This window comes from Chrysemys picta, unplaced genomic scaffold (genome assembly GCF_011386835.1).
Source record: "Chrysemys picta bellii isolate R12L10 unplaced genomic scaffold, ASM1138683v2 scaf1, whole genome shotgun sequence".
NCBI lineage: Eukaryota > Metazoa > Chordata > Testudines > Emydidae > Chrysemys > Chrysemys picta.
Genome location: NW_027052708.1, coordinates 1,442,530 through 1,465,300, shown reverse-complemented (window position 1 = coordinate 1,465,300; position 22,771 = coordinate 1,442,530). Strand labels below are relative to the sequence as shown.

At 43.2% G+C, this 22,771-nt stretch overlaps 1 protein-coding gene across 3 annotated transcripts in view; it reads right to left on the bottom strand.

The window, feature by feature from the left end:
- Positions 1-18,576: 18,576 nt before the first annotated feature.
- Positions 18,577-22,771, bottom strand: part of LOC101936793 (scavenger receptor cysteine-rich type 1 protein M130-like) — a 153,831-nt gene continuing 149,636 nt past the window's right edge. For all 3 annotated transcript variants that reach the window (XM_065578747.1, XM_065578749.1, XM_065578748.1), the window contains 3 exons: positions 21,231-21,293; positions 20,830-21,144; positions 18,577-20,404 (listed from right to left, as the gene is read on the bottom strand). In XM_065578747.1, coding sequence (XP_065434819.1) covers positions 20,364-20,404; positions 20,830-21,144; positions 21,231-21,293 — 419 coding nt within the window. In that variant the 3' untranslated portion in view covers positions 18,577-20,363. The remainder of the gene's footprint in view (positions 20,405-20,829; positions 21,145-21,230; positions 21,294-22,771) is intronic.

The window sequence follows — 22,771 nt, the reverse complement described above, 5'->3', positions numbered from 1 at the left end:
TTTGTAAATATTCAAATTAATTTTATTCAAATATCTAAATGTTGTAATTATAAGTATGTGTTAGTTGTAGTTAATGTATTTTCAAATTGGGTTAAGGCCTTCCCTTGCAAAAAGGCAAATGCCAAAACTGTTGTAAAAATTTGTTTAAGAATTTCATTCCAAGGTTTGGCATACCTGTAAGTATCAACAGGAATTGTGGTACTCATTTTACTAAACAAATTGTAAAAAAATTATGTGCCGCCTTGCAAATCCAACACAACCTCCACTGTCCCCACCACCTGCAGTCTGCCAAAACAGTAAAACGTCAAAATAGAATTCTAAAAAAACAACCTACCAAAATTTGTGCAAAAATAAACTTAAAGTGGCCAAATGCCCTCCCATTAGCATTAATAAATATAAGGGCCACCCCGAACTGAAAGACTGGACTTAGCCCACATAAAATCCTGACAGGGCGCCCAATGTGACTACTGGCTGTGCCCCACTGGCCTTTGCCCAAATAAACATTCATTTAATAAATGACATAATGCTTAATTATTGTCAGGCACTAATACAATGTGTCAGGTCTTTTTATACACAGGTAAAAAACCACTACCAAAGATCCTAAGCAATCCTGCCACTTGCTAAAACCAAAAGACTGGGTCTACATAAAGGTCCATCAATGAAAGACCGCCCTGACCCCGCCCTAAAAAGACCCTTACCAAGTTCTGCTAACTACTGACATCGCTGTAAAGTGCCAAGGACTAACTGACTGGACCCATGCTTTTTACTGCAAGAAGGCCCCTCCACCTCGAAATAATCCTCCAACTGCTGATCAGCCTGTCCCCTCTTTTCCTCCTTCTAAACAGAAAAAAAAAAAAGTGCTGGTAACCTCTTGCTTGTCCACTAACAAAACCACCATACATTCACCATCTGCTTAAAAAACCCAGTTATTACAGGGTGACATGCTGGTAACCTCTTCCCTGTATAATGCTAAACCACAACTGTTCAAAAAAAAAAAAAGTATGTTTATTCCACTAAAATTGCCAATGTCCAAAAATTCTTAACTACAAAAAACATTAAAAATTTGCCCTGGTAAAAAAAAAAAAACAAGTATCGTAACCTAGCAGAAAAAGAACTTGTAGGAACCGTGCTTAGGACTGTGGTATTAAGTGGTGGTTTGGTTTTATTCCAAAGACTAAAAACTGTGCTGATAAACAAATACCATCAGAATGTACTGCCCTCCTAATTGGCATTCAGATGTCGAATACCATAGCCGCCTTGCTGCCACAAACATTACCCCCACCGACCCCTCCACCTTTGTCACCACCCCAGTAACACATTCTAATACAAACAAAACCCAATGGCCAAGGCCTTTACACCTTAGTAATCCCTATAAAATGGTGCCAGTAGTGCAGCAGCAATTTAGAACAGTTACAAAAGAACAACATAATAAAAAATTAGGGCAACTGAAAAAAGCCACGGGTCTTATTACTAAAACACAGTTAACTCAAGTACAGGCTGGGGTTGGTAAATTACATGTTATTTCTGCCCTTAGTTCAATAACCCCAAAACTGTTGACAAAAATGATATTAAATATCACTAAAGCAAAAAAAATTGCAGTAAAATCTAGCATGTTGTTTTTTTTTAATCCTAAATAACCAGCTAATGGCCAGTCAAAGTAATCTTAAGTATCAGGCTTGGCCGACTGCCCTTACAAATATCTCAAAAGTATCATCTAATTTGTGGCCATAAACATACTTAAAAATTTTCAGAGTAAAAGTGCAAATGCTCACAGTGGTCCTTCCAAGCATATGGGCCGGTTGGAGGGGTGTGGGCTTCCACATACCAAATCCTACCAGGTCCATAAAAAAATGCATGTAAAATTAAATAATTCACTGAAACATAAAAAAAAATTAAACTACCTGGTATGTCTAATTGATTTATAGTCAGTGCTCCTAAAATAACACCCAACATTTACATAAAAATGAAAAGTCAATAAACACTCTAGCCAATAGAACCTCCACAACTTCAGCGCGTACGTAAACTAAAGCCCAAAAAAGTTGTCACTGTTTAAAACAACTTAAAAAGGTATAGAACAAAAAACTCCCTTGACAGGACACCTGTTTTTCCAAACTAATGACAGCTGTGTGAACGTTAAGGCCACCACTTTACAAAACATACCTTTTAATTTCATCGCTGCAACAGGCAATAATATCATTTATGGGCCTGCAAATAAAATTCTACAATCAGCCCTTAGGTTCCACATACCCTTTAATTGAACTGCCTGAGCACCTAATCAATTCCAAAATTTGCTTTTACTCCTACCAAAAATCAAAACAAATCTCTAAATTACAAGGGCAAATTCATATGCACCAAAATATGTATTAAATTTTAAAAGTATGCTTTTCATACAGCCTATAAAATGTTTACTTCATGTACTAAGTATAATGTATTGTGTTCTGTAACTAAGGTTGTACAGCAACCCCATCATATTATTACAATGAAAATATTAATGTTTTTATTCTTATTATTTAGTTTAAGGTTAAATTATTGTTGTTATAAAAATGTACTAATAATAGCATCTTCCATGTACATACTAACCATGCTTTAATTGTATTCAATTAAACCCCAAAAGATTGTACCATGTAAGCTAAAGTCAAAAATACAAAGTTTACTAAAAATAAAGATTTAAAAGTAATAGTTGTGCTGGAAGCACAAAAGGGGGGAATGTGGAAGTTGGAAAAAGTGCAGACATCTTAGTCTTCCAGGAAGAGGAAGAGTCAGGCTAACTCTTCTATTTAAAATACGGGACTTGAAGGCCTAGGCGAGTGGGAGCCGTCTGTAAGAGATACTGTTTTGATCTTGTGTTAAATAAGAATGGAATGTAGACTGTGGCAAAAATTAATTTAAAAAGTAAAGATATCAAAAAGGAACATGTATAAACAAAATGCAGCTATTGATCATTACTGTATGTAATAAAAAGTATAAAAGCTTGCCTTAATTGTTTATCTAACGGAGACCTGCCCATGTGTATGCTTCCCTTGCAAGTGTCAGGAAAATAAAACTGCCTCTGGCTTGTTGCTTCAAAGTCAGAGTGAAGACTTGTTTTTCTCCCACACAGGAGACGGGATTGCACTTGCCCAATTACATTTTTGCCATGTCCCTAAAGCTGGAAAAATCCTGGGAATTTAAGGGCTGTGAGTGTCTTTCTGTCTTTAAGACCTTTATTGGCAAAGAGTTCCGGGACTACATGTTCCTAGCGCACAATTCCAAAGGTTATGATGTGTACTTCATTGTTAGACAGTTACTGAAGGAAAAGATGTGCATAGAACTCATCACTCAGGCTAGTAAAGTAATGTGTGTGGAAGTTAAGGCCCTGGGCATTCATTTTATAGACTCTTTAAACTTCTTGCCTAGGAAGCTTAGCAAGCTCCTGAAGGTGATGCAGTTTGAAGGGTGCAAAGGGTATTTTCCACATTTTTTTAACACTTTAGAAAATCAAAATTATGTGGCGCCTATGCCCAGTGTGGAGCACTATGGTGTAGAAAGCATGATGCCCAGGGAGAAAGCAGAGTATCTCGACTGATATCAGGACCACCGATATGAGACGTCTGACTTGCAGAAAGAGCTCACGTATTACTGTCAGCAGGATGTCAACATTTTGAGACAGGCCTGTATCCTATACAGAAGAGAGATTATGAAAATCACGGAGATGATAGAGACAATAGAGAGAGGCCCTGGTAAATTCACCGAGATAAAACTGTGTATAGATCTATTCTGGTACATAACACTGGCATCTGTCTGCATAGCTATGTACAGGTTTATGTTTTTGGAGCCTAACAAGGTAGCTCTTCTCCCTCCAGACAACTAACACAGGCAGAAAAAGAGATATTCAACCCCATCTATTCAGTGGCTGTCATATACCTCTCACAAAGAAAATATACAGATACAGCATGCTTTACCGGGTGGGGAACTACAGGTAGGCCCCTACATTTTAAGACGGTTACGCTAATGTTGGCGGGGTACACACGGCCTTTGAGTTTAACAGGTGTATTTTCCACAGCTGTATCATCTGTTAATGTAGAAAAGCACAGAACCCTATGACGGGGACAAGTTTGGGGTTTCTTTATTACAAGACGCAACTCAAGACCGACTATCTGAAAAGACTTGGTTTTGTAGTGAGGACTCTCTGAGAGCACGAGTGGGAGGTGATGAAAGAAACAGACAGGGAGCTGGCAGGTTTTTAAACCGTACACAGTTGCCCCAGCCTCTCATGCCTAGGGATGCTCTTTTTGAGGGGAGGACAAACGCTATTCGCCTGTATTACAAACCTAACCCCAGGAAGAAATCCACTATTATGACTTTACCAGCCGGTACCCTTTCGTAAACAAAACCAAAGAATACCCTATCGGACACCCCAATGTAGTTTATGACAAATTTGGACCCCTCACGAATTATTTTGGAATTTAAAAAGTTAAAGTGTACCCCCCATGAGGCCTCTTTTTTCCTATTAAAAAGAACAGGAGTACTTGTGGCATTTTAGAGACTAACAAATTTATTTCAGCATAAGCTTTCGTGGACTACAGCTCACTTCTTCGGATTTTTTCCTATTGTTATCTGTCAGAGTGGGTGGCAAGCTTATATTCCCACTATGCCGAACCTGTGCGGAAACCGACCAGTGGGAGACATGCTCCCATATTGATGAGGAGAGGGCCATCCTGGGGACGTGGTGCATGGTGGAATTGAACATGATTATAGCAAAGGGGTATGCGGTGGCTAAAATCTATGAAATCTGATGTTTTAATGACAAATCTGACAAACTCTTTTCAGGGTACATAAAATTACACCTCTGCCAGAAACAAGAGTCTTCAGGGTATCCCAGCTGGTGCACAGTTGAAGAAAAGCAAATAAGTATGTTAACTATTTCTACCAGAAAGAAGGCGGGTGTTTACACCAACACGAGATCAGATCGCTAAACAGTTTTTAAATTCTCTGTGGGGCAAATTCGGCCAAAGAACAAACCTTCCCAATACCAGCATCGTGAGAGACCCTGACGAACACTTTCAGTACCTGTTTTCTCCCAATTACGAGGTTTCATCCTGTGAGTTTATCAATGATGAAACAGCGTGCATGTCTTGGAAGCACACAAAAGACTGATACTTGGTCTCTGGCAATACCAACGTCTTCATAACCTATTTCACCACCTCTTACGTCCACTTAGAATTATTCAACCTTCTAATCAGGCAGCAAGAGCGGTGCATGTACCACCACACTGACTCGGTGATAGTTGTGAAAAGGGAGGGTGACTGGAATCCCCCTCTGGGGGATTATTTAGGGGACCTCACAAGCGAGATCCCGCCAGATCAACACATTACCGAGTTTGTGTCAGCAGGCCCGAAAACATACAGGTATAAGCTGTCGGGAGGAAAGACCTGTATGAAAGTCAAAGAGATTACCCTGAACATATCAAATTGTGAAAAGATCAACTTTGACAGTTTGAAAGATCTAGTCCAGGACTATTGCATGGACCTGCAAGAAAACACCTCAAAAAAGATAGCGGTGCAGCCCCTCTATCGCAAGGAACAAAAATCAGTGGCAAATAAAGACAAAAACCCTTAAGAAAACGCAGAAAGTCGTTTAGAAAAGAGGGTCCTAGAAGAAGGGTTTAAAACCCTGCCCTATGGTTTTTGAAAATGGATACAAGGTGGAAACACCCATTTTGTGCAATTCTCATGGGGCCTACCAACTACAGGAAAAGTTACTTTATAAAAAATGTGTTGGATAATGTCAAACAAATGTGTGTTATTCCTAAGAATATTGTGTGGTGTTCCAGTTGTTGGCAACCTCTGTATAAAGAACTGCTCTGTAAATATCCCTTTATCAATTGTGTGGAGGGGTTGCCCGATGCTTTTGAGGATGACCATTTATTTCCTATCAATAAAGTAAATATGATTATCACTCTGAAACCTATGATTATCATAGACAATCTGATGAACTCTGCTTGTGAAAGTGATGAAATCGAGAAAGCCTTTACCAAGTACGTGCATCACAGGAACCTGAGCATTATGTATATAGTTCAGAATGTATTTTGTCATGGAAAAAAGAGTCGCACGATTTACCTAAACACAAAGTACATGGTTCTGTTCAAAAACTCCAGGGATAACTTATAAAACACTATGCTAGCTTGGCAATTGTACCCTGGTAAAGCTCAGTTCTCTCTAGAAGCTTTTGAGGATGCACCCAAAAGACCTTATGGCTACCTGGTGGTGGATTTAAACTCTTCCACACTAGAAGCTTACAGACTAAGAACTGGTCTTTTCCCGCCAGACTGGCCGGTGGTTTGTACTTTGAAAAGAACAACAGTCAGGTATAAAAAGAGATGAATTATTGCAGGCCCCTTTTTAACAGCCGGGGTTGCTGACCGAAAGCATGTCTAGCTGTATGAAGAGAAACCTGGTCCTTTTAAAATTCCTTAGCAAATCATCCCCGCAGCAAAGGAAGGCTATACTGTGTTCGGCCTTTGATGATTTAGTAGTGGCCATCTCAGAAAGAGCACTCAATACCTTAAAAGGAAACGTACCTTTGACACAAAATCAAGTGCGCGTGCTGAAAAAGAGACGCACGCTTATAAAAACTCTGTATAATAAAAGGGTTTCACTTAAAAGAAAGAAGCATCCAGTGAAGCACTCTGGGGGCTTTATCAGACCTTTGTTAAGTTTTGCTATTCCTCTGATAATGGGACTTTTGACTAATCGATAATGGAGTATGCAGAAAAAATGTACCTGGTGCCCAGCTGCCAGTTGGAGCAATAAAGGGCTCCTCCTCCTGCGGAGGAAAATATCAGAATGAACGCAACTCGCTTCTTGAATGCTGAAATGAAGTCTGTTCTTCAAAGAACTGACTTAGCCGACTACGAAAAGGCTAAACTTTACAGTGCCGTGCTTCAAAGTTAGCTAACGTACGTGAATCAGAGCGATGCGGATAAAGGGAAAATAAGTCTGTTTCTACCGGAACAGGAACAGAGTGTGACTGCCAACCCCCCAGAAACACCAAAGACCTCAGACTCTGCTGCTTAGGAGGTACCGGATAATGTGAATAAGCATTATAAGAAAAATGCATTAGTATTGCTAAATAAGCTGGGCCAGGATAAAAATATCTCTTCGTGGAATGATAAAGGGGCTTTTGTGTACAAAGGCTCTGTGGTTAATGGTTCTAACATGCTCGACAATCAGGGCCATCACCCAGATGCACTCTAGGTACATGTCTGCTAGGAACAAAGGATGGGATGTGTTTATGAATTCCATGGTGGAAATGAATGTACCATCTTCCATCATGGGCAACGCAGCCAATAGAGATCTTTTGGAACGCCCGAAGGACTCGACAGCCAACACTGGGGTGGATCAAGAAACAGTGACCCCTTTTTTGCCCTCTAAAAAACAAAAATTGGCTAAAAGATCCAAATGGCTCAGTGTGTAATGTTTTTCATGTTCTAAAAAAATATATTTAAAACTAGTAATGTTTTGCTTTAAATAAAACATTTCTATACTTTTCAAAAAAATAATATCTATGTGTACTTTTTCTGAATTGGTCATTGTTTAAAAAACAATGAACAAAAACCCACCAAAGATCAATTGTCTTTAAACCTCTCACCTGGGGTGTTTTATTGGGTAACATGACTATGAAAATCGTTGCAAGATACACACGTCTGGGTTTGTTGAAACATGTTTTGAGTGAAGCTAGGCATGCCTGAGAATTTACATTTTATATTCTTTTACAAAATTCATCACCATCTGGTTGTTTTGCACTAACTCGTTAGAATACAATTTTAAAATCTGGTCAAAAGATAAACCCTCGCTACAATGATGTAAGAAACGCATGCAGTGATAGCCACAAGCGATGGAGTGGGGATCTTGTAATTGTCTAGTGTGAAACACAATGTCGGTGGCATTTTGTTTTAAAAATTTCATAATGCTTCTCAGAAAGAACACACTGTTCAGGGGATGTCCATATGAGTCAAAAAGCTCTCCACGATTGCGCTCTGCCAGATACAAGGCATGCCAGTGTTTACCCAGTTGGTTGTGTGGATGCGTGTTGACCAGCAAACCTAGGGGTCTCTGAGATAGCTTGCCCCCAGAGAGCCAATTGCAAGGGAACACATCTAAGAAATTATTATTTGTGTAAGGATCCATTGATAAGACACATGAGAGCTGCACAGTGTCCATATTCACATGTAGTCAAACAGAATGTTTCTCTTCTGATTTATCTCTATGACATTGTCAAAACCCCCATACCCGATCATATTGGCGGTGACCATTAAAGCCTTCCCAAAATGTATTTCTGCTCTCAGGTTCCCAGTTTTAATCAGGGAATAGTGATCGGTGCATTCCTGGTCAGGAGACAAAGGCAAACAAGTTGTAACCCTGTGCAAACTCCTCACGGTCAATTAACAGAGAACGATCTTTCATGCGTTTACCAGCCGTCTGTACCAGATTCATGTATTCTCTCACACAGCATCCAGACTCGAAGTCTGGTTGCAGAGGCTTGGTTGGTATCTATTCACCATCCACATACAAGACCACAAAATTAATATCGTAATATTTAAAATGAAAGGGGGTTTTAGTGTAACTTCTGCTAAAGGCATCATTATCCACAAACCCTAGAACAAGCATTTTGAGTAACTGTCCCAAAACAGATTCTCCTGGTTACTGACCCTGTTGTTTGTGGGGATGCTAAACACATTCATTCCACATGGTAACCGCAGTATTTAGCATTAGCGGTAAGCAGGGCCTTCGCGTGCACGAGACGGACACTCAGGGCCACCCGTACTTTCTTCACAAAAAGGGACGCCGATACAATGCGCAGTTTGAAGCCTTTGGCCACATTGCCCATTAAACAGAAGGCATCTTTACTGCGCGTCAGTTTAATTTTCACATACACTCCATTCAACAAAAGTTTTTCTTGAAAAAACAGGTCTCTGTGTAGATGACCCAACAGCTCTACCATCCTGTTCTGGGCCATCAGCTTTGCCCGCCTCACAAACCTAGATTCCCACCATCCAGCTCTGTTTCTTCGTGCTGTCTGGGAGTGTCTTTGTAAAACAGGCTGGCGGAAAATTGCGTGGTGAGGGTGTCATCGCTGTAATTGAGCACAGATTCTATAAAGGCCCTGTAAGGGTATGTGACGTTATTGACACAAACTGGGAACGTATAGATCATTGTTGCAACCAAGGTCCTGTAGTGGCACCAAATCTTGTATAAAGGGGGTCAAGTAATGTGTCAAAGACAAGGTTATGGTTTGCTGGTTATGATTATGCTATCTGTATGCATGTATAATTTTTGCATTTAAAGTTATAAGTATTGGCTCTATACTGTCTGTATTTCAAACTTGTGCTATACTTCTGGGTGACATCCCAGAAAATTTGGTGTCAGCACTGCCTAGCCTGCTTGATGGCCCATTAAGGACCATCAGCTATATAACTGACCTATTGAGAGAAGCCAGATACACCTTGTGACTCAGCAAGACATGCAGGGACATGCCTATGGACAGAACTCTAAGGTTTTTCTATGACGTGCTGGATAGCTATTGTTTTGAACGAAGGAAGCAGAGGCCACATGGCAAGAGAATATAAAAGGCTGCTGCATCTCCTCCAACTTGTCTTCAATCTTGCTTCTAACCTCTGGAGGAACTTTCATAGAATATCAGGGTTGGAAGGGACCTCGGGAGGTCATCTAATCCAACCCCCTGCTCAAAGCAGGACCAATCCCCCAACTATTTTTTTTGTAGCCCCAGATTCCTAAATAGCTCCCTCAAGGATTGAACTCACAACCCTAGGTGTAGCAGACCAAAGCTCAAACCACTGAGCTCACACACACATACACACACACACCACCCCCACCCCCGAAGCTCTGAAAAAAGGACTGCATGACCCATCCAATCTGTGGATGTACTCCGAACACTTGATTTGAGCCTGCAGTTAATTCCATCACTGCTACAAGCCTGAACCAAGAAATTTGCCATTGCTGTATGTAATTGATTCCTTTAACCAGTTTTAGCTCTCATCTATATTTCTTTCTTTTTATGCATAAACCTTTAGATTTTAGATTCTAAAGGATTGTCAACAACATGATTTGTGGGGAAGATCTGACTTATATATTGACCTGGGTCTAGGGCTTGGTCCTTTGGGATCGAGAGAACCTTTTTTCTTTTACTGGCGTATTGGTTTTCATAACCATTCATCCCCATAACGAGTGGCACTGTTGGTGATTCTGGGAAACTGGGTTGTCTAAGGGAAATCCAGCCTTGGGCTGTAACTGCCCTGCTTTAAGCAATTTGTCCTGAATTGATACTTTCAGTTGTGTCCTTCCAGAGGCTCCATTGTTACAGGGTAACAGTTGTTGCTTTGGCTTAATAGGTGGTCTCCCAGAGGAACATCCAACTGTCTAAAAATAGATGTCACTGGATAATTCACCAGGTCCACCTTGGCGTCCCTGGCGAGTTCAGTTCCTTCTCCTTTTACAATCTTGCAACACAGGTACAGCAGAGTGTTGTTTAAATCCATATAATCTATGCCATTCCATGCTATAAAAAAGTCAATGGGGGCAGACTCCGTAACGGCCGATAGAGGCGGCACCTCGATGTAGATGCTTTCTCTATGCTGGTCTGCGTAGAGGCTATTTGGAACAAATCTAGTTCGGATTCGATGCACTCTTCAGACCTGCAGTGAACAAAAGCCATGTTGATTAAAATATCTCTCTTTTACCAGACGGAGAGTGTCTCCTGTTTCCCAGGCTTCCTGTTGGACTTTTGCTGATGGCTGGCCCTGTGTGTCAAAGCCCTTTCTTTAAATGGTTTCGGGGGACCTGTGCATTGCGGGTATGAAACATTTCTCCTTCTCTTCCTCCTTTTAATGTACATCAGCCCCGATCCCTCCTGTGAAGCTGGATTCCCCACCTTCTCCAGAACAGCATGGGAGACGTGGCCTACCATGTCTCTAGCTATGTTTTTAGGAGCGGTTTTTATGTGGGGTTTAATAAAACAAAGTCTGAAGTTCTCACGGGGGTGGTGAAGGAGTCCATGTTACCTCTCAGCATTTCCATGATTTCTAAAACACGTGTTCTTGGTGAGAGATGGCCTCTTCTGCCCAGCGCGGGGACTTATGGGGTGGTGGTGATGCCCCCTGCTTGGCAGAGGGCAGTGGGAGGAGTTCTTAGAGGGGTCACATGACCCTATTCTTGGCTGTTCATCCCACCCCAAAACCTGCCCTATTTTCGTCAAATATGCTCTCGGGGGTGGTCCCCAGTGGCTGAAACCCATCCTGATTGGTAGAGGATGGTGAAGAAGTTGTTATAGGGGTCATCTGCCCCCCTTTTGGATGGGTTACCCCACCCCAGAACTCCCCCCAATTGGTCAAATCTCCTCTCATGGCGGTCCTATGGGGGCAAAACCCATCCTGATTGGGAGAGGGCAGTGGGAGAAGTTCTTAGAGGGGTCACATGACACACCTTGCTTCTGGTCATGTGTCCGGGTTGACCCCGGAAGTAATACCCCCAGGGCGGGATTTCCTGTGACAGATGGGTAGGGTTTAATGGGTCAAGGGGCAGGGATAACATTGATTGATGGTATGGTCCTTATACAACTCGCCAATCATCACCATGTGAATTTGCTTGTATGTTATTTCTCCCATATCCAATCCTGCATCTGTTCTTGAGTGTTTTAAATTGTCAGCTTTCTGGATCTTGGAGTGTGTCTGTATCTGTGACCTGAATGGGCCTTTAGGTGCTTCAATAATATACATTAAATAACAATTTGATTATTAATAATAATTAATAATTAATCCACCTCCTGCTTTATTACCAGGAAGTTGAAAGAAGAAAGAAGAAGGCTGCACTAGTTAAAAATAAACCAACCTGGCTTAGAGGGGAATTGAAAGCTGTTATAAAAATTATATATATGTGATAACAATGAGTATATATGAGCCGCCAGGTATTGTAGAAAATTGATAAGGGAAGCAAAGGCATACAAGGAGAAATCTATAGCCAGCAGAATTAAGGATAATTGGAAGCAATTTGTAAAGTATACTAGCAACAAAATGAATCCTAAAAATGGTATCAGTCTATTTACTAGACGGAAATGGTAGAATTATCAGTAGCAATGCAGAAAAAAACAGAAGTGTTCACTAATTTTTGTATTCCATATTTGGGACAAAGTCAGATGATGTAGTCATATCACATGAGGATAAGGATGATGATGAAGAAGAAACTCAGGAGAAACATTAAACAGCAGCTAGCATTAGACATTTTAGAATCAGCAGGTCTGGATAACTTGCAACCAAGAGTTTTAGAAGAAGTGGCCAAGAAGCTGTCCGAATCATAAATATTGGTTTTCAGTAACTCTTGGAATGCTGGGGAAGCTACAAAAGATTAGAAGAAAGCTTATTTTGTGCCAATATTTAAAAAGGGTGAACAGCATGACCTAGGTAATTGTAGGCCTGTGAGACTGACATCGATTCCAGGAAAAATAATACAACTTCTAATATGGGACTCATTTAATACAGAATACAGAATTAAATGAGTGCAATACAATTAATGCAAATCAAAGTGGGTTTATGGAAAATGGATCCTGTCATATTAACTTGATATCTCTTTCTGGTGAAATTACATGTTTTATTAATAAATAGCATCATTGTGGTTATGGACTAAAAACTGACTACCTGACAAGTGGAGCCATTGATAAGTTTAAGGTGCAAATTGCACAGGTCACTAATAACAGGTTCCTTATTCAGGGAGCTACCTGAGATTATTATCAAGTGAGACTGGTGAATCAGACAAATAGAAATAGGAAGACTATTTAAATTTATTTAAAATCCAAATAAATCCAAGCATAATTATATGAAGACACATACATATAACACAACACCCTCACAGCTCGCATTCTTGCAATCTTATGGAGACCACTAGAGATAAAGATGAAGAGAACAGTAAGTGGAAAGCACCCAAAGTTGGTAGTGACAATCTGTTTCCAGCATCCTGTCATCCCAATGTCTCAACTAAGGGTTGGTCTGACCATCTTTTTATAAAAGGGATGAAATAGGTGAGCTAATATCTTTATCTGCAAACATCTTTTTATACCCTTTTTCTTTGGAGGCATTTCGGCGATGAAGCTTCAGTGCTGTTGAAGACACCAGAAGCTAGTGAAGGCCCCATTGCTGAAGTGGCACTGAAGACCCAGAGCACCGTCCCATCAGTAAAAGTGCCGCAGCAGGTGGCACCTTTTTTTTCGCTCCCGGGTGAGTAAAATTAAAAAAGGCTCCACTTGTGCTTGGTGAGGGAGCGGCCGCTGTCCCGCTCGCCCCTAGCTACGCTACTAAATCTACGTATTGTAAACTATTGTTAAATCTTATAAAGTTAGCTTAAGCTGTCATGCTAACTCCTTTCCTACATAGGCTATCATAATTATTAACAGACCCTCTAGGCCTCAGCTTATTGTCAAGCCTTCATTAGTTGCTAAACAGATTCTTATAGGTTTCAGAGTGGTAGACGTGTTAGTCTGTATCAGCCAAATCAATGAGTAGTACTTGTGGCACCTTAGAGACTAACAAATTTATTTGTGAGCTAAAACCCACTTCATCAGATGCATGGAGTGGAAAATACATTAGGAAGATATATATAACAGTACATGAAAAGATGAGTGTTGACTTACCAAGTGGGGGGGTCAAGACAATTCAATTAAAATGGGCTATTATCAAAAGGACGAAAAATCGCTTTTGTAGTAGTAATCAGGGTGGCTCATTTCAAACAGTTGACAAGAAGGTGTGAGTAACAGTAAGGGGAAACTAGCATGGGGAAATTAGTTTTTAGTTCTTGTAGTGACTCATCTACTCCCAGTCTTTATTCAGGCCTAATTTGATGGTGTCCAGTTTGCAAATTAATTCCAGTTCTGCAGTTTCTTATTGGAGTCTATCTTTGAAGTGTTTTTGTTGAAGAATTGCCACTTTTAAGTTTGTTATTGAGTGTCCAGGGAGGTTGAAGTGTTCTCTGACTGGCTTTTGAATGTCATAATTCTTGACGTCTGATTTGTGTCCATTTATTCTATTGCATAGAGAAGGGGCAAGGCAGGGGCATGGCCCTTAGGGAAGGGGCACGGATGTTTGGGTTTGTGCGATAAGACATTTGGCAACCCTGAAAGACTTGGGGCTGATGGTGGATAATCAGCTGAACATGACCTCCCAGTGCAATGCTGGGGCCAAAAGAATTAATGCTTAGATATATAAAGGGGGAAATAATGAGTAGGAGCAGGGAGGGTAAATTACTTCTGTAGTTTGCACTGATTCTACCACTACTGGAGAAACTGTGTCTAATTCTGGTGCCCAATATTTAGGAAGGAATATCAAAGAACCTACATTGCCAGCAGATCAAGGGAAGTGATTATTCCACTCTATTCAGCACTGGTGAGGCCACATCTGGAGTATTGGGTCCAGTTTTGAGACCCGCACTATAGAAAGGATGTGGACAAACTGGAGAGAGTCCAGCGGAGGGCAACGGAAATGATCAGGGGCTGGGGCACATGACTTACAAGGAGAGGCTGAGGGAACTGGGCTTGTTTAAGAGAGAAGAGCGAGGGGGCATTTGATAGCAGCCTTCAACTACTTGAAGGGGGCTTCCAAAGAGGATGGAGTTCAACTGTTCTCAGTGGTGGCAGATGACAGAACAAGGAGCAATGGTCTCAAGTTGCAGTGGGGGAGGTCTAGGTTGGATATTAGGAAACACTATTCCACTAGGAGGTTGGTGAAGCACTGGAATGGGTTACCAAGGGAGGTGGTGGAATCTCCATCCTTAGAGGTTTTTAAGGCCCAGCTTGACAAAGCCCTGGCTGGGATGATTTAGTTGGTGTTGGTCCTGCTTTGAGCAGGGGGTTGGACTAGATGACCTCTTGAGGTCTCTTCCAACCCTAATCTTCTATGATTCTATGATAAGGGGCTCTTAAATCTCGCAGACAAAGGTATAACAAGATCCAATGGCTAGAAGTTGAAGGTAGATAAATTCAGGCTAGAAATCAGGCACTATTTTTAATAGTGAGGATAATTAACCATTGGAACGACGTACAAAGTTCAGTGGTGAATTCTCCATCACAAATAATTTTTAAATCATGATTGGATGTTTTTCTAAAAGTTAAGCTCTATTCATACAGGAATTAATTCAGGGAATTCCAGGGGCCTGTGTTAGATTGGTCAGGCTAGATGATCACAGTGGTCCTTTCTGGCCTTATAATCTATGAGTCTATGAATTGTGGGCAGGAGACAAATGTCTACAATCAGTGAAGTTCCAGAGATGAATCTGCATGCCATATTTTCCACCTCTTCTCCGTGAAAACAACAGGTGGCAAGAAAAAGGGATTGTCACAGAGTGACTAGCCCCTTAAAGGGGAAATGGGCCCAGCCCCACCTGTGATGCTGTACAGGTGTGGACAATGACGGAGGGTCACATGACACAATCTGGCTTTATTTAGCCCAGCAGCATGGGCAGAAAGGGGGAATAGCAGTGGTAAATGGTTGCAGGAACTGGAGAAAGCAAGAAGGTTCCTGCAGGAGACCCTGAAAAGGACTTCTACTAGGTTACACTGGGAGTGACCTGCAAAGGCAGAGAAGAGGCCAGGCTCCAGGAAAAGTCCTGGGAGTCAGTGCTGTGGTAAGGAGTAAGAAAATCTTTGTTTAAGTAGAGTGTGAAGCCCAGGAGGGCCAGGAGACTGTTTCTGTTTGTATTATACTTGGACTCCCAATGGGGAAAAGCCTAGAGATTCAGTGGTCTCATGAGAGTGAGACGAACTTGAGACTATTGCCGAAGGTGGTGTTTATTTTGAACTTTGAGTACCCTGAATGGGGCTGAACTCTGAGAGTGACCTGGCCAGAGGGCTGAGCAACGTGAATTCTTGGGAGAGACGGAAAACCCTGATGAGGAGAAACTGAGGCAGAGCCATTCCCAGCCACGATAGGTGTCAGAAGCAGTGACCCTGTTACAGGGACACAGGAAACAAGCAAATCTAAATAGTAGAGCTGGGGGGTGGAGAACGGTTTTCCCATCCTGCAAATTTTCAAAATATAAAATATATATCCCATCTCAAATTCAGACCATAGACAGGTGCTGTCCCAGGTCACCCCTTTATGGTCTGGGATGGCCCTTCAGTTTCCCTTTGTGATTTCCCCAAAATAATCCACTCACATGAAGGAGTCTTCAAAGCAATATTCCTTCTCTCTTAGGGTACATCTACACTACAGGGGGGAGTCGATTTAAGATACGCAAATTCAGCTACGTGAATAGCGTAGCTGAATTCGACGTATCGCAGCCGACTTACCCCGCTGTGAGGACGGCGGCAAAATCGACTTCTGCGGCTTTCTGTTGGCGGCGCTTACTCCCACCTCCGCTGGTGGAGTAAGAGCGCCGATTCGGGGATCGATTATCGCGTCCCGACGGGACGCGATAAATCGATCCCCGAGAGGTCGATTTCTACCCGCCGATTCAGGCGGGTAGTGTAGACCTAGCCTTAGGGTCTAATATGTTCAACCTGGTTCAGCTCCCCAAAGTGAGCCCCTGAGGTCAGGGTTTCCAGTCTGCCTTCTGGGGCTGTGTGGTTCAAATCCTCTCCAGCCTGTAATTTCTTTACAAATAGTGAGTAACCCTAGTGCTCATGGCAGTGAGCGTCCCAGGTCAGCTCGTGGGCAAACTCTACCATAAGTCCCTCCACTGTAAGTCCCTGCAATGGGCCGTTATCATGATCAAGGACAACAAACACTTGCCTACCCCCGGGCCTCCACACAGCTCTGGTAATGCACCTGGTCAGTGCCCCCAGCGTTACACCAATAGACAATACTGGTGGGTGAACTTTTGTGGTTTTCTTAACAAGCCACTATTGTCCCTACTGGGAAATACAGTTAGTTTTTCGTCAGGATGATGTTGCTTCCAGGAGGCAGATTCACTGCTCACTGGGGCAGGGGGTTGTGGGGTAGGAGGGGGTGAGGTCTCCAGCTGGGAGTGCAGGCTCCAGGGTGGGACCAAGGTGTTTGGAGTGCAGGAGTGGGCTCAGTGCTGGGGTAGGGGGATGGGATGCAGGAGGGGGTGCAGGATCTGGCTGGCGGTGTGGGCTCTGGGGTGGGGCCAGGGATGAGGGGTTTGGGGCGAAGGAGAGGGCTCTGGGATGGGGCTGAGGGATTTGGAGTCCAGGAGGGGACTCAGGGCTGGGGCAGTGGGTTGAGGTACGGGAGGGGGTGCAGGCTGCAGGCTCTTGGAGGGAGCTTGGGTGCGGGAGGGAGCTCAGAGCCTAGGCAGGGGGCTGGGGTTCGGGTGGGGGTGCTGGGTGCTGTCTCTGGGAGGGAGTTTGAGTGCAGGAGGGGGTTCCGACCTGGGACAGTGGGTTGGGGTGCGGATGGAGGGTGCGAGGTCAGGGAGGGAGGAAGGGTGTGGGACGGGGTTCCAACCTGGGGCACAGAGTTCGGGGTGCAGGCTCCAGCTGGGCAGCCCTTACCTCAGGTGGCTCCCAGTCAGTGATGCAGTGGGGCTAAAGCAGGCTCCCTGCCTGCCCTGGATCTGTGCTGTTCCCGGAAGCGGCCTGCATGTCTTAATCCTAGGCGGAGGCATGGCCAGGCGGCTCTGCATGGTGCACGCTGCCCGCGCCTGCAGGCACCTCCCCTGGAGCTCCTATTGGCCATGGTTCCCAGCCAATGGGAACAGTGGAGCCAGCGCTCGAGGTCGAGGCAGCGTGCAGAGCTTCCCTGGCTGCCCCTGCGCCTGGGGCCACGGGGACATGCTGGCCACTTCTGGGAGCTGCGCGGGGCAAAGGCAGGTAGGGAGCCTGACTTAGCCCTGCTGCGCCACTGACTGGAGTTTTGATGGCTTGGTCTGCAATCCCGACCAGAGCTGCCAGGGTCACTTTTTGACCAGGCATTCTGGTCAAAAACTGGACTCCTGGCAATCCTAGTCTACATGAGTGATTGCTTGTCTCACCTCAGACCCAGCTCCCACAGCTGGAGCTTGGCGAAAAACAGATGTTTTGGTTCTCTGGCAATAGTAAAAAACAAATAATAATAATAATAATAATACAATAAAAAAATGTTTTGGGTTGAGCCAAAAATGACTTTTTTGAAAATGTTGTCGAAAGCAAAAGTTAAAAAAAAATGGTTTCATGTTGAATAAAACCATTTGAAGTTCTTTTGGACATTTGTTGTTTATTTAAATTTTATAGATAAAATTAAAGGAAATGTCTAATGGAAAAATACTATCAAATTAAAAAAAAACAAAATGTTTTCTTTAGAAAGTGTTGAAATCAAATGAGTTGTTCTGTGTGTATTTGGAACAATTGGGTGAAATTAACAGGAATTTGTGAAATGTTTCGATGTCTCTGAATCTGCATTTTTCACCAAAACATTTTTCAATGAAGACTTGTGCCCAGCTCCAATGACAAGCTCACAGGGCTGAAGCTGCAGTGATTTAACTCTGGGTCAGGGCGTCAGATGGAAAGGGCATTAGATAGCTGCTCCCTGTTAAAAGGTTTCAGAGTCGTAGCCATGTTAGTTTGTATCAGAAAAAAAACAACGAGGAGTACTTGTGGCACCTTAGAGACTAACAAATGTATTTGGGCATAAGCTTTCGTGGGCTAAAACCCACTTCATCAGATGCATGGAGTGGAAAATACAGTAGAAGGTATATATATACAGAGTACATGAAAAGATGGGGGTTGCCTTACCAATTCTAACGAGACAATTCAATTAAAATGGGCTATTATCAGCAGGAGGAAAAAATCACTTTTGTAGTGGTAATCAGGCACATTTCAAACAGTTCATAAGAAGGTGTGAGTAACAGTAGGCGGGAAAATTAGCATAGAATAAAATATCAGGGTTGGAAGGGACCTCAGGAGGTTATCTAGTCCACCCCCCTGCTCAAAGCAGGACCAATCCCCGACAGATTTTTGCCCCAGATTCCTAAATGGTCCTCTCAAGAATTAAACTCACAACCGTTCATTTAACAGACCAATGCTCAAACCACTGAGCTATCCCTCAGCATGGGAAAATGTTTTTAAGTTTGTGTAATGACCCATCCACTCCCAGTCATAATAGCCCACCTCCTGCTCAGCACGGCCTGCAGCTCCCACCCAGATATCATTCACCCCTAGATTTCACAGGCCATGGAAAGGAGCTCCTTCCCTCGGGCTACAGCAGGCAGCTCCTCCCTCTGTAATCCAAGCACCAAGGAAATTTAACTCTTAATGGGAGGAGGGGGATGTTTTATCTGGGTGTGACATTTCCCTCTGGTGTTATCTGGACCAGTGATCTGCTAGGCCTCTCTAATCCTTGACTCTGGGAGCCAGTCTTACCCTGTTCTGCTGTGAGAGCCCCCACTCCTAGGCTGTTCTCATGCAGCCTCTGGCATGTAAGCTGATTGGATTGTGCAACCATATGACACTAGCCAATATCTCCAGTCCCAGACACAACCCTAGTTACCTCCAGTTATGCCCGCTGGATGTTGCAAGCTAATATGAGTTCGTCAATTTAACAAAGAAATTGATATGTACCAAGCTTGTTCTCCCAAGGGGAGTCTCTGACACACTTCAAACCAAATGCACTGCTTCAGGTAGAATAAACAAACAGATGTATTAACTATAAAGATAGATTTTAAGGGATTATATGTCAAAGCACAACAAGTCAGATTTGGTCAAATGAAATAAAAGCAAAACGCATTCTAAGCTGATCTTAACACTTTCAGAGTCCTTACAAACTTAGATGCTTCTCACCACAGGCTGGCTGGTTACTTTTCAGTCAGGCTCTCTCCTTTGATCAGTGTTTCAGTCGCTGCATGGTGGTGGTGGTGGTGGTGTCTGTAGATATAGGTGGAAGAGAGAGAGAGAGTATGGCAAAATATCTCTCCCTTTTATCATGTCCTTTCTTTCCTCTTGGCTTTGCCCCCTTCAGAGTCAGGTGAGCATTAACCTCATCACAGTCTCAAACTGACCAAAGGAAGAGGATGACTCCCTCGAAGGTCTAACAGATTCTTTTGTTGCTTCTTAGGCCAGTGTCCATTGTTCCTGTGAGGCTGGGCTTGTCCCATCCATGCCCTGATGAGGTGTGGACTGCCTCTCTGTTCATGGAGAGTTTTTGCCTGGGCTTGTTTTAAGCCCTGAGGATACATTTTCAGCCTCATAACTATATACATGAAATTATAACCTATAACCTTACTATAACATCACTGTAACAATTACTATAACATCACTATAACAACCATGCTCAGTGCATCATGAGCCTTGCCAAGACACCCGACATGACAAACTTTGCATTGGATGCCACACAATCATTTTATAAAGATGAACATGGGGTGTAGGGTGTCCCGCCGAGGAACAGAGTGTCACACTGGGGTATTCAGAGAATCTGTCCTCTCTGTCAGACCTGCAAAGGGAAAGGAAGGAGAGTTGGAGCCTGGAGTGAGGGGGAGGTGACGTGTTTGTTACCAGGTAGAACCTCACCTCTGAGAGGCCTAGGGGGCACTGTCCAGCTGTCACTTCCACAAACTCCCTCACAGCAGCACAGGGCCTGTTTGTTAGTGATTTTGGGCCCAAGTCCCCTGTGCTCTGTACAACAATGAGGACACTAGTAACAAATCAGCAAATTGGGGCCTGTGATGAATACAGGGGCTTTGTGGGCTGATGTCTGAGCCAATCTGACCTGAGAAAGGATCCATCCCACAACATCCAGGATCCTCCTGCACACAGGAGATGGGAGGCCCTGGTCTGGGAACAAAGTGGCAGGAGGGGCTGGTCCATACTGCTCCCTGAAAATTACAGCATGTAGCAGAAACATCTCCTGTCACTCACCTGAGCAATTCACTGCAGCATCTTCCTTATGGTCACAGTTACTCTCACCCCAAGGCTTGGAACAACAGTCCCAGAGAGATGACTCTGTCCCTCTGCAATTCAACATCTCCACCCAGATGGGACCAGACCCCTCGCCGAATGCAGCCTCGCCCGGGGCAGATACAGCAGATCCACAGCCCAGTTGTTTACACACAACGTTAGCATCCGCCATGTCCCAGGAGTCATCACAAACTGTTCCCCAGGAGCCACGATACCAAACCTCCACTCTCCCCGAGCATCCGTCCTCTCCTCCCACGACACGTAACTTCTCCTGGTCTGGAAATGCAGAAACCTCACATGTTACTGGGGGAGCTGGGAAAGTCCTTAGGGACCAAGAGGGAGACCCAGAGAAGCAGAGATACCTGTGCAGCTTGTAGAGTTCGGGCATTCGGTAAACAGGGTCTGAGGTGGTTTCCCTTTCCTTCCTATGGAGAGAAAGCTGAGGTGAGTGGATCAGGCAGTGTGTGTGATGCAGGTTCGAGTAGGGTTTATCAGTATTTCACACCCCTAATACCAGTGCTTTATAAATTGGCTGAAAGCCAAAATCTGGGTTATTAAATAATTAATTAGCTACTCAGCTGTTACTCTGGATTTTTCAGTCTTTAAGCAGCTCCCTGCTGGTGGGTGTGTCTCTTTATGTGACTGGCAGGACAGTATCTGATTCTCCTCTAGCTCTCCCTGCAACATCCCCCCTGACCCCTCTGCCCAGAGATTGGAATGGAAACAGACACCTGAGCTGAAACTCACCCTCATTACCGCAGGATCCAACAGAAGAGGGAAAGTAATATTGAGAGGGGGCTGTATAGGAGCTGCAGGTCTGAACTTCCCCACATGGAAAGGCAGTGTTGTCCAGTGTTTATGGTGCTGCACTCGGACTTAAAAGACTCGGGTTCTATTTTTGTTTCTGCAGCAGATCTGCTGTGTGACTTGGGCAAGTTCCTTCACCTCTCTATCATCTGTTTCCCCTCCCACTTGTCTGGTCTATCTTGACTGTAAACTCTGTATGGCAGGGCCTCTCTCGATTTGTGTTTTGAGTGCCTGGGGCAATAAGGCCTTTGGGGATTTTAGGTGTTACCATAATATAAATAATACTTGAGACACAGATCTATAGATGAACTTCACAGCCCAAACCTCTGATTGTTATTCCTTGGAAGATGTTTAACCAGAAAGGCACACGAATCATGTTCTTTAATGAGTAACACTTCCTGGCTCTTACTAGAGGCCTGAGCCAATGCTCATTAAGGCACCATGGGTGACCTTAGGACACTTCATCTCTGTGTCTCCATTCCCTATCTGTAAAATGAGGGTAATAATGCTCTCCTGAAAGGCTCTGCTGCTGTGTGAGTGAGACTTGAGAGATCAAGATTCTGATCCCAGTAACAGGGATTGCAAAGGGCTTAGAATTTGTTCATGCTAATTAACCATTGAAACAATTTACCAAGGGATATGGGGAGTCTCCTTGATATGAAGTCATTAAATCAAGACTGGACGTATTTCTAAAAGATGTGCTCTATCTCCACTAAAATTTACCGGCTTGATGCAGGAATTACTGGCTGATATTTTATGGCCTGCGATATGCAGGAGGTCAGATTAGAAGATCCTAACAGTCTCTTCAGCCCTTAAAATCTGTGATTCCGTGAATTCACTGGGTGTTGGATTAGGTCCTAATTATGGTTGTGGTGAAATGTATGTCTTTGGAATAGCGATATCCATGTTTGTTGTTAACAGGCCACTATTTCTAGAACCTCAGATACCAAAAAGAAGTTTGTACCATTGCTGAGAATGTTATATAGCTATAGATATAGATTGATATAATTGTTATATTTTGTTACTTTTCACTAGATCTTTTTATCAAATACATAAACATTTATTTATAATGTATATAAATGTGTATGTATTTGAT